Source organism: Chelonoidis abingdonii, chromosome 26, assembly GCF_003597395.2.
Source record: "Chelonoidis abingdonii isolate Lonesome George chromosome 26, CheloAbing_2.0, whole genome shotgun sequence".
Taxonomy (NCBI): domain Eukaryota; kingdom Metazoa; phylum Chordata; order Testudines; family Testudinidae; genus Chelonoidis; species Chelonoidis abingdonii.
In genome coordinates, this window is record NC_133794.1 from 2,986,362 (window position 1) to 2,998,563 (window position 12,202).

The 12,202-nt window shown below is 57.4% G+C and overlaps 1 protein-coding gene across 1 annotated transcript; it reads left to right on the plus strand.

Moving 5' to 3' along the window:
* The first annotated feature begins 357 nt into the window (after positions 1–357).
* Positions 358–10,659, plus strand: TUBB4A (tubulin beta 4A class IVa). The gene is made up of 4 exons (XM_032790414.2): positions 358–496; positions 6,626–6,734; positions 7,468–7,578; positions 9,002–10,659. Exons 1-4 carry the CDS (start codon positions 440–442, stop codon positions 10,057–10,059), a joined length of 1,335 nt encoding a protein of 444 aa, XP_032646305.1. The 5' UTR covers positions 358–439; the 3' UTR covers positions 10,060–10,659.
* Positions 10,660–12,202: the final 1,543 nt, after the last annotated feature.

Genomic DNA, 12,202 nt, shown 5'->3' on the forward strand with positions numbered 1-12,202 from the left:
AAGTTGCAGGTATGGAGAACTGGGGGAGGGCAAGGTGCTTGCAGACCGTGCAGAGGGGCGCAGGTGAGAGTGCTGCCGCTGAGTGCTGGGGCAGTTTGGGGTGCAGAGGGCAGGGCCTGGGAACGCAGGCGCTGTTAAGGACACCGGTTACAGGAGCACGGGGGGGCCGAGGCACGCGTGGGTGCAGGGCGCATGAGGGACTGGAGCAGGGATACGGAGACTGCATGGAGAGGGGCTCCGGGGCGCACTGAAGTTGGGGGTGCAGGTACGGGCGCGCGCAACGAGGTGTGCGGGGGGGGAGCCGGGCAGCTCCGGCCCATGCGCAAATTGCGCCTCGGCTCTCGCTGGCCTGCCCCTCCCCGTCTCCCCCGGGCTCCATTTAAAGGCGCATGCGAGGCCGCAGAAGGATTAAGGGACGAGCCGCAGCCGGAGCGAGACCATGCGGGAGATCGTGCACCTCCAGGCCGGGCAATGCGGCAACCAGATCGGGGCCAAGGTCAGGGCGGGGCCCTGGGGGTGGGGGCATGAAGGCCGCTGGGGATCGGGACCCCTAGGTGGGGGCTGGGATGGTGGGGTCCGTAGGATCTCAGCCCTGACCCTGCTGGGGCGGGTAAGAGCTCTGGGTCACCCCCTTTGGTTTCGCTTTCCCTGCCAGGGTGCCTAGCCCCGTGCGATCCCCACCCCTGTCAGTGCCCTACTGATTGGGGAGACCCCTTACCAGGCGCTTGTGTGTGGGGGCGGGGGCTAGTAACCTGATCGGACAGTTTGTAATTTTGTGCTCAATCTGGGGGGCGTGTGTGTGGGGAGGTCTGGCTGGGGCACCCCTCCTTGCCCCCCAAGTCCTTTCTGTGCCCGATCCCGCCTGCCTGGAGATGGACACGCCGAGCAGCTGTTTGCTGCAGCGAGGGGGTGGGGTGGGCAGAAGGGCTGGCTCCCAGCCCCCCACCGTCCCTGAAATAGCTGCGGATCCACAGGGCGGGCTGAAATAAAAGGGCGAGATAGCAGGGGGCAGCCCTTGCCCGCCCAGCCACCCAGGACGAAAATGCAGCTTTTCCCCCCACTGCGGGCGAAGATCCGTGGACTAGGGGCGGCTGGGGGAGAAATCTGCCATTGCCGCATGACTGCGGCTGGCTGGAGAGGCTGCCTTGCATCCATTCACAATGGCTCCCTGCAGGGAAAGCTAAAGCTGCCCTTTGCAGGGAGCCCCTGTGGGGAGGGATGGGAGCCTGGACCTGTCTCTTGTTCTGTGGCATCAGTCCAGAGATCTTCAGCCTCTTAAAATAGCCCCTGGCTTCCCCCTGTTTGCAACGTGCAGGGGCGGCTGGGCAGGGTGGGTCTCTTGCAGTGGCATGAGACCAGAGATGAACATGGCTTCTGCTGCTGCTGGGCCCTGGATCTGGCTGGCTGGCTCTTCCTACCCCCAGCGGGTGATTCACCAGAGAACAGTGTGAATTAGTCACCGCCAGGGAACCGAGGCAGGAATGGGGCGCAGGATCGGGTGGCAGTGAGATGCCAGGCCAGGCAGGCAGGGATGTGCCTGCTCAGCTGCCAGGCAGGGGAAAGATCTGAGCAATGCGGATATAATGCAGAGCCTTTCCCTGGGGGAAGCTGCTCCTCTCAAATGCCTGAGTGACCCACCCATCGTGGGGGCAGAAACCAGGATGCGGCTCTGGCCCGAGCTTCTCCTGCCAGACCTCATAAATGAAAGCCTGACAGGTATGGTTTGATGCTAGACAACATATGGTGGCTTCTCCTCTTTCCCCACCCGCTCCCCACCAGTCGCTGCACACGTTGGCAGAAAAGAGAAATGGGCCTTATTGACCCAGTCGCTCCATGCTGGAGCGGCCAGGAGCTGGGATGGCAAAGCACCAAATCTGTACCAGGTCTCTCTCTCCATGGAGCGGTGCCACCTTGGTATAAATGCGGCGTGAATCTGAAAGGACTGGTGTGGCTGTCTTTAATCAGGAGCGTGGCTGGTTGCACCAGTTAAATGGGCTCTATTCAGCCCATAGCCCCTGTCTAGGCTGGAGTCTTGGTCCCCTTGTCTCTCTCAACATCCTCCAGCTGGGAGGTTAAAAACCTGCCATCTTCCCGCCATTGTCTCTGCCTGTCCAAATCGAAGCCAGATCCCCCCCGGCCTGGCAAGCCCGGAGCACCCTGGATCAAAATGGTGAGCTGTGGTGGGCAGCAGAGTAGCTTGCTGGGCTTGTTGGTAGCCAGTGCCGGAGCCAGCCTGGGGGAATCTTGCCAGCTCTGGTATAGTGATGTCCCTGTCTGGCATGTCAAGATGCTGCCAGTTTCGGGGTGGGAGCTGAGGGCATAAAGTTGTGAGCATTGGGGAGCAAACAGCCCAGCTGTGCCTCAAAGAGGAGGTCCTGGGTCACCCTGGGAGAGAGACCCTCCCAGCCCTAGTCAGCAATGAATCTCCTCTCAAAGGCAGAGCTGCTGGGAGCTGGTTCGCTCCCCGCCTGATGCTGCGGTAGCTGCATGACTGATCCAGAAGCGGCACTTTCACTTGAGGCGGGAGCCTTCCCGGCATGCACTGGGGGCTTTACTGGCTGAGCTGGTACCTCGCCTGCCTGGCATTGCATCAGCATTGTAAAGCCTTTGTTACGAGGGCGGCGGGGGAAAAAAAAATAATCTCAGAACCAGAGTAATTAACCTGCCATGGCCTAGCTCTAAGGGCAGCTTTCCCGCCAGGGCAGGGATTCCAGAGCGCTGAGCCCATGGGACAAAGGTCAGAAAGTAGGAGCCTGGAGCACCGGTTGGAGAGGGTGGATCTGGCCCACAGCTGCCTTGTCGGGCTGGTGACACCCTCAGGTGGGGAGTTCTCCCAGGCGTTCAGAACAGTGGCGGGGCTCAACCCCGAGTTTCTCTGTCCTGCCTGGCCTTGTGTGGGGATGGCCTGGTGGCTACGCCAGACGCCAGCTTCTGACCGGCGTTGGCTCATGCTGCCATAGGTGGAGGGGGAAGGCCCTGAGCATCACCAGGTGGGGCGGACTTGCCCTGCTGCCAGTGGAAGTGAGGCGTGTCCTGATGCAGGCCACGTCACCTCTCCTTCAGGTGGGGACGCTGGCAATGGTGCACGGTGGCTGGGGTGTCCAGCCGCTCCATCTGCACTGTGTGTGAGGGGAGTGTCCTAGGATCACCCCTGTTCTCCTAATAGACACTTGATCTGCAGGGTCAACCTGGCAGCCCTGCTTTCCTGTTTGCCCCACCCCCCCACCCGTACCCCGCTGAGGCTGCTGGCAGGTGCTGCTTTGGGGGTGCAGATCCAGCCCACTCCGATTGCCCTTTCCCCAAACATCTGCCCGCCCCTGGGATCTGAAGGCTTTTCACCAAAACCAGGCCTGTTTTAGCATTGGGGGGGCCATAAGCAAGAATATTCTGGGGTCCCCAAATGCTAAAACAGGCACGTTCTTATGAAAATAATAATAGCAAGTTCCGCCCCTCCCTTGAGCTGCTCCGGGCCCTAAGCAATCGCTTTGTCTGTTTACACCGTGACACCCCAATTCCAGCCTTCCCTGGGCGGGGGGAGTTGCCTTGTTGTATTGGCTCACCCATAGCAAGGCAATGCTGCAGGGGGGTGGCTGCTGTGTCTGGGGGGGTTCTGCCTAGTGCAGCTGTGGGAAGCCTGGCCCTGTGTGGTAACTGGGCACAGGGCTTATGTTCCCACATGCCTCCTGCAGACAGAACAAAGCTCGGATTGAAGCTGCCCCTGTGGTTACAGGCCCCTCTGCAAAGGGGGCTGGCGCTGCTCCCCCCGCCTTTCAATTGCCTGTCGCTTTAAAAAGCTGAACCTGTCAGGCCAGGGCTGGTGCAAGGTGGAGGAATCTGGATGGTGGGGGGAGGTTGGTGGCTTATTTTTGGATCCCTGCTGGGGGGAGGGGTGTTCAGTGGAATCTGAATGGGAGGGAGGCTGAAACTAGCTCAGTGGCTTGTTTCACCCCTTGTTTTCAGGGGTTCAGTTCCTCCTGTGCAACCCCTCCCCCCCAAGATACCAGTTCTCCTTCCCAGCAGGGAACTGAACCCCTGCAATTCAGGGGTGAAGCCAGGCACCAGAATAGCTCCCTCGCCCCCTGAAATGTATCCCAATTCTGGCCAGCTGGGATCTAATCCTCAATTCGAGGGAAGGACCCTGCTGCCTCCTCACACCCCAATTTCAGCCAGCCAGGATCTCAGACCCCTGAAATATTAGCCTCGCAAGAGGGGAGCCTTGCAGTCTGCTAAAATCTGAAGCACAGGGGGGGAATTGTAGAGACCCCACCCCCAGGTCTTCATCCCCATCCCTCTTGGGTTCTAGCCTCCACTCCAGTGTGGGGTCTAGTGCCTGGGGGTGGGAGGATGCCTGGGTTCTATTCCAGGATCTAGGGGTGCTGGCAAGAGGGAGCACCCCTTCCTGTAGCATGTGGGGGGGGGGGCAAGTGGATAAATGACAGCGCTACAGCCAGGCAGAGAAGGGAGGGGGTGCCTGTGTCCGGGGGGGGGGGTTAAGTGTGGGGGGGGGGTCTGCTTCCCTACCCAGGTTCTGCCTTTGTGGATTCCTTGCTGCCCACCCCCACTTCCTCCCATGTAGCCAGCGCCGGGTAAAAATAGAACCTGCTGCTGCATCATAGTGGCGAGATTGAAAGGGGCGAGGGCGAGGGCTTGCGGCGGCTCCATTTTAGAGCCATGCTGCAGAATGGCAGGGAGGGATTGCTGGGAGTGTGTGTGTGCTGGGGGTGGGTGGCTGGGTGGGTGTCTAAAACTCTGCTGGACAATAGACTGGTGTTAAATCCATGCTGATTTCTCTTTTGACCTGAATGTTGCAATCTCTTCTCTCTCTCTCTCTCCCCTGCCACATACACAGACCTGATTGTCTGAGGGGGAGGGGCAGCTGGGAGGCAGGACTCCTGGGTTCTTACCCCTCCCTCCCCCCAGAAGAGTGGGGTCTAATGACTGGGTGGGTGGGGGTCATCTGATGACTGGGTTCTATTCCTGGCTCCGGGAGGGGAGTTAGAGAAGGGGGAGGGGCTGAGAATCCGGATTCCTGGGTTCTCTCCTAACTGGAAGGAACTAGGTTTCATGGCCAGAGACTGGGATTGGGAGTTGGACTCGTGGATTCTCGAGCTGGGACTATTCTAGTGGTGAGAGAAGGGAGGGAGCCAGGACTCCGTCCTGGGTCCTCCACCCTCCCTCCAGCTCTGCTTGTGAGTGCAGGTGGGTTGATCCCCTTATTGTAGCGGGGCTGTCAGCCAGTTTGAAAACTGCTGTATTTTAAGCTGATGCCACAAAATGGGGGGCTTGTACCTTCCAGGATAGCTGTGTGGTGCTAGAGGCTGGCACCAATGCAGTCTGTTGCCCTGGTCTGTGGGATGGCCCAGTACCCTGCAAATTCCCCTGGGTTCACAGGTGCTTAACCCAAGTACCCAACTGGATGTTAGACCAACACTTCCAGGGGCACTGTTCCGCGACTGACCAAATCACAAGAACCCAGCCCCGGGGAGCGCGCTAGCAAACCACCTTCCAGAGATGTCCTGAAACCTACCAGCTCAGACACTCTCGCATCCCTCCCTGGCAATGAAAAGGCAGAGATGGCTCCGTGGTGGGCTGGGATGAGAGAGAACTGACTTCAGTTCCCGTCTGAGTTCTCAAAACTCAGCCATGATGGGTGGTGAATTCTCCTGACAATCTGGGTTTTAAGCACCCTAAATGGAAGTGGAGCCCTTGAAAAATCTAACTCTAAACTCCCTTGAAAACATGGCCCTTAATCGCTCTCTGCCTCAGTTTCCCCATCTGTATGTAAGGGAGATAACCCTTTCTCTGCAGTGTCCATTCTAGTTTGTATACATTTGAGGCATGGAGTGTGTGCGTGTGTGTGTGCGCATGCAGACCCTAGCCCAGTTGGAGCCCCAATTTCCTTGGGTTTGAGGTCTTTAGTATGTCTGGAATTTTAAATAAGTCAGCCACTTGTCCTGGGGAAATGGGATAAGCCAATTTCTACACACCCTCCCTTCCCTTTTCCCCCCCTCGCCCTCCCATCCAATCTCCCCCAGCAAGCTGGGTCTGAGTGAAGTACTAACCCAGCTTGTGGAAGTGACAGATAAAACCACCCGTGTCCCTGTAACTGGTGCAAATGCCACCTGCAGTTAGTCTGGCTAGGATGACAGCCTGATAAATAAATTACACTCCCATCTCCCCGACTGAGGTGCAGAGACCATAGAAAGCAAATACAATACGCTCCTCACAATTGAAGGTGCCACAGACCCAGGCATTCGATCAGTTTTCCTAAAAGGATCTGAGGCAGGCAGATGCTAACAACTTGGTGGGCTGGGGGGAGGAGGAGATGATCTGGCAGGTATCTAGTTCCGTCTTCTCACAGAGGAGGGGGGCAGCTGCAGCAGCTATCAAGCTGAGGCAGACCTGGATACAGCAGGTTTAATGATCATGCTTCAGGGCACAATCCAGTCACCAGCTGGTGGTCAGGAAGGAATTCGTCTCTCATGTGGTGGGTTAGTATTGCATAAGCTTGGGTGGGTTTTTCTGCAGCCAGCCCCGCCGCCAGGCTAGATCCAGTCTGCAGCTGCTTGCGGAAGGGTTTGTTTATGTGACTTTTTAAACCCCTTCTTCCCCACCCTCCCTGCAGTTCTGGGAAGTCATCAGTGATGAGCATGGCATAGACCCCACTGGTACCTACCATGGAGACAGTGACCTGCAGCTGGAGAGGATCAACGTTTATTACAATGAAGCTTCAGGTACCGAGCCCAGAGAGGGGGTGGAATTGCCAGGGCGGGGGTCTCTAATCGCAGCCTGTCTGTGAATGGTGGGTCTAGAGGGATCTCCCCTATTAACACACTGCTACCCGGTGAGTGCTTGAAGCTTCCTGGCTACTTCCTTTGTTAATGTCCCACTGGGAGGGAGGTGGCCTGGTTGGGAGTGCACCCTAGTGGATGGAACACGGGACCAGGGAGTCAGGATTCCTGGGTCCTATACCCAGCACTGGGAGGGGAGTGGGGTCCAGTGGTCACAGAAGGGGGGCTGGGAAGCCGGACTCCTGGGTTCTCTCCCCTGCTATGACCTCTTGTCAAATCACTCGAGTGTTTCATTTCTTCTCCTCGTCAAATAGCTAGTGACCAGGTCTTGTGGGAGTGAATATGAGGCCGCATGATCCTTCCTAGTGCGCTCTGAGTGCCTCTGATGCACGACAATCAGTGAGAAGCAAATCGCTGGTGGCACCGCCCGCAGTGGAGAGTTTGGGGGGCTGGGGGTCTCAGCAGCTGCTCTGGCGGCATCTCTAGCAATCCGTTGCTTGGGCGAGGAGAGGCGGCACCCCCCCCCCCCATACACACACCTTGGTCTCTGGCCTACTGAGGCAATCCTGGGCGCCCCGCCCCCCGCCAGCTAGATGCCCCCAGGGCAGATGGGTGACACAACCTGTGATGACACAACCCGGTCTCCTGAAAGCATCTGATCTCTCTCTTCCCCCAGGTGGAAAGTACGTGCCCAGGGCAGTCCTGGTGGACCTGGAACCTGGGACCATGGACTCGGTCCGATCTGGTCCTTTTGGGCAGATCTTCAGGCCTGACAACTTTGTTTTCGGTAAGGTGGGCAGCACCGAGGTGCTGGGGACCCTCACCCCCGCCAAGACCCCATCAATGCAGGAAGAGCTGAGGTCCCCTGCATGTTTCTTCCCAAAATAGCTCCGTCTATAATTGGCTAGTTTCTCCACCGCTTGGCAGGGGGTCCTTCTCGGTGGGACCCATTTTTCAGAGACAATGGGTAGGTTAATGATCCTGACCCCACAAGCTACCCATGGACTTTCCCCCCACAAGGCTGGATGGGGTGGCCAGTCTATTCCCAGCTTTTTTCTCCTAGCTGGTGGGTGATGGCTTCTGTCCCTGCGCTCCCCGTCCCCACCAAGAGGGGGTGACAATGAGATGGTTAGGAAAAGTGGGGCTTGGGGTACCACCCCCTGTCCCTCTCCTGCTTGACCCCTTGGGTTCTTGCGCTGGTTCTGGACAGCAGCATGGCCTAGTGGTGAGAGCAGTGGTTGGGGGCAGAGGGAAGCCAGGACTCACAGGTTCTCAGAAAACCAACTTCTTCTCCAGAAAAGAGACAATCTCTCTGAAGGGACCTGGGTGGGATAGAACTTGCTGAAGAAGTTCAGAGCATGTGTGAATCGCTTTTAATTACTGGGCAAGGCACTTTAATTAAACAGCCTCCACCTACACCCTCTGCATCTTCAGGAAGGAATTGGAGAGCCCCAAGGCGTTGGCTGATTCATTCAGCTGTGGAGTTTTGCCAGCGTCTGGATCCCATGCAGGACCAGATGGTGCAGGATCTGAAAGCTGCAGGGTTACCCCAGGCTCTCCAGTGACACGTCCAGGCTTCTGAGCAGGGGACGGGGCCCAGAGTAGCTAGCGAGAGGCTGGGCTACCCCGGCCCAGCTAAGAAGCTGAAGTCATGGGAAGGGGGCAGTATCTTAAACGTCTGCACTTTTTCAGCAGGCCCAACCTTTTGTGGCACCCTGAAGGGGCTGGAGCTCCAGCGGGTGGGTGCTTGGCACTGTCTGAATTGAGCCTCTTTGGGGTGCCCAAGCTGAAACACCAGAGTCAGTCTTGGCTGGGGAAGTTAGTGCGCAGTTGTGGGGGTGCTGTGTCCCCCGGCTCCCTGCCAGTCTTGTGTGCTTCCTTCTTGTCCTGTCACGGCAATCCAGTTTCCTTGGTCCTCTGCCCCAGCCTGCTGAAGGGGCTGGTTGCGTCTGGTGGCTGTATGCACACAATGAGCTGTCTGGGTGGCCCACGTGTTGAGTTTGGCGGAACTCAGCCCTGGGATCATCCATAAAGCCACCAGAGCTGAGATCTGCTAAACTCAACACACTGACCTTCAGCGGAGACCATATCCTTCTATCTAGGGTTGGCTTGGCAGAGGGTGGACTCTCCTATCCCCCCCCTAAGCCATGCAACCCTTAGTGCTCCTGGCATGTAACTGGACCCCCATCCCCACCTTCCTTGCTGCCTAGGTCAGAGCGGAGCTGGTAACAACTGGGCCAAAGGGCACTACACGGAGGGGGCCGAGCTGGTGGATTCGGTGCTGGACGTGGTGAGGAAGGAGGCGGAGAGTTGTGACTGCCTGCAGGGCTTCCAGCTGACCCACTCACTGGGCGGCGGCACCGGCTCGGGCATGGGCACGCTGCTGATCAGCAAGATCCGGGAGGAGTATCCCGACCGCATCATGAACACCTTCAGCGTGGTGCCGTCACCCAAGGTCTCGGACACGGTGGTGGAGCCCTACAACGCCACCCTGTCCGTCCACCAGTTGGTGGAGAACACGGACGAGACCTACTGCATCGACAACGAGGCCCTGTACGACATCTGCTTCCGCACCCTCAAGCTCACCACCCCCACCTACGGCGACCTCAACCACCTGGTCTCGGCCACCATGAGTGGCGTCACCACCTGCCTCCGTTTCCCCGGGCAGCTCAACGCCGACCTCCGCAAACTGGCCGTCAACATGGTGCCCTTCCCTCGCCTCCACTTCTTCATGCCCGGCTTTGCCCCCTTGACCAGCCGCGGGAGCCAGCAGTACCGGGCCTTGACCGTGCCGGAGCTGACCCAGCAGATGTTTGATGCCAAGAACATGATGGCCGCCTGCGACCCCCGCCACGGGCGCTACCTGACAGTGGCGGCCGTCTTCCGCGGCCGCATGTCCATGAAGGAGGTGGACGAGCAGATGCTGAATGTGCAGAACAAGAACAGCAGCTACTTCGTGGAGTGGATCCCCAACAATGTCAAGACGGCCGTGTGCGACATCCCGCCCCGCGGGCTCAAGATGGCTGCCACCTTCATTGGCAACAGCACGGCCATCCAGGAGCTCTTCAAGCGCATCTCGGAGCAGTTCACTGCCATGTTCCGCCGCAAGGCTTTCCTCCACTGGTACACGGGCGAGGGCATGGATGAGATGGAGTTCACCGAGGCGGAGAGCAACATGAACGACCTGGTCTCCGAGTACCAGCAGTACCAGGACGCCACGGCTGAGGAAGGCGAGTTCGAAGAGGAAGCAGAGGAAGAAGTGGCATAGACCTTCCCGTTCCCTCTGTCCCCCGACACACGCACCGTGTGCCCACCAGTCCTACTGAACCAATGGACCACGTTGCCCCTGCTGGCGTAGGCTTGAACGTTCTCCACCCAACTAGAAACCGATGGTGCAAACCCTGCCCCCTACTGGTAGGTTGGGGAAGTTCAAGGTGTCTGTGTAGTGGTGGGAGGGTTTGTCGGCCTTGTTTGGGAATGGCAGCACGTGGTAATAGGTCTTGGTAGAAACACTGTCGGTCTCCTCCCTTTTCATCCACCGCATCTCACCCTCCAGAAACACAACTCACCTGCAATGAATTCTGTCTTCACGTCATGTGGTTTCTCTTTTTCTTTCCAGAGATGAGTATGCACTAACTCATCACTTGCTCTGTTATTTTTGTTTGTTGTTGTTGTTGTGCTGGGCTTAAAATAAAACTAGAGGATCATGGAACTCATGGGTGGGGGGCGGTTGTGGGAAGGAGCAGGGTGAGGAACTGATCTCCAGGGTGGGAATTCCCCTTAATCCTAATCCCCCCGCCTGAGATCTTTCTGCTTTTGAAACAGTTTGTCTGTATGTTTCCACAATAAAATATTGAATAATATTAAAGTGCAAGTGTGCTGGCCTCTTTCTTGCAAAGATCAGCCACAAACGGGTGCACTACAGGATGCTTGGGGGGCTTCCATTGAAGACTGCAATTAATAAGTGCTGTGATCCTATCAATCCATAAATACCCAGAGGAGGTGGGGAAGGTTTGGACTTCCATTTTTTGATTGGAATATGGTGACTGGTCCATATCGATCCTAGCAGGTAGTGAGCTCCCCAGACATGTGGGTGAGACAGGGCCAAGCTATTGACTCTTCTGGGGGGTTCTTTGGGGAGGTTTTTCTTTTGCAGAAAACAAAGGTCCTGATTTTCCTTCTGCTGTGCAATGGGAATCTTTTTAATCCCCAAAATTCGCATGGGATGGGAAAGCCAATTTTCACCTGCCTCTATGCAGAATGGTCATGTCGACCCTAAAAAGGTCTGGGCTCCTGTCAACAACATGAGCCGCTGTTCTGTGTGGGGGAGGTGGATGGAACCAAGGCTCTGGACTCAAATCCACTTTCACTTGCCCAGAGTCTAGGTTGTGGTCCCTGTTCCTAGTAGACTTATTCATGCTGCAGCACTAACCACTGGACCATGTTCTCTTACATCCTTCAATACCATCATAATGGGGGGGGGGGAGGGTAAATAGCACCCAAAGGTGCTCTGAAGCTATCACCATGGTGTATATGGAGATAGAACTATCTCTTAGAACTGGCAGGGACCCTGAAAGGCCACTGAGTTCAGCCTCCTGCCTTCACTAGCAGGACCAAGTACTGATTTTGCCCCAGATCCCTAAGTGTCCCCCCCAAGGATTAAATTCACAACCCTGGGTTTAGCAGGCCAATGCTCAAACCACTGACCTATCCCTCCCCATGGAGGATTGGTCAATATCACACCGGGAGTCTGGTAGAGCAGGGAACTGACCTGTCTTGCAGGCTCCACTGGCATGGGGTGCAGAAGGCTGGATTAGGGTGGCCACATGACACCCAATGTTGCTCATGGCTCCAGAGCTCTAGAATCCTGCTCATCCTCCCCGCCCCAGGCTCCTTGCGGCCTCAGATTCTGCTGCCACTAGCCACGGGCAATGAAACGGGCGAAGAGGCCAGCTGGGGTGGGGTCAAGCTGTCTGTGCAGGAGAGGCTGGGGTTATTGGATGTAGGAAATGGGGGCCTCAGCATTCCAGCTGGGGTGGGCCATCTGACCTCCCACCCTGCCATGGAGCAAGCGTGTCTCAGCCCCCCAGGTGCAGCGAGGCGGGACGGGCGCCCTGCTGCCACGCCAACCCCACAGGCAGGAGGCAGCTGGCAATGGAGCATGAGACCCCAGGAGCAGTGGCGGCACTGATGCAGGTGAAGGAGGTAGCAGGGTCATGTCTGCCAAGGGCTTTTGATGCTCCCGGGTTGGGTTTGGGCTTGGCTCTGGGGTGGGTTTTAAAACTGGGCTCTGACCAAGTCTGGCCTTTGGGGCCGGTTTCCCTCCCCTGCCCACTCTGGCTGGGGAGTTGCATCAGTTCTTGCCCTTCCTCCCACGAGGGTGATGCAAAGCAGGGCTTCATGTCAGCAGC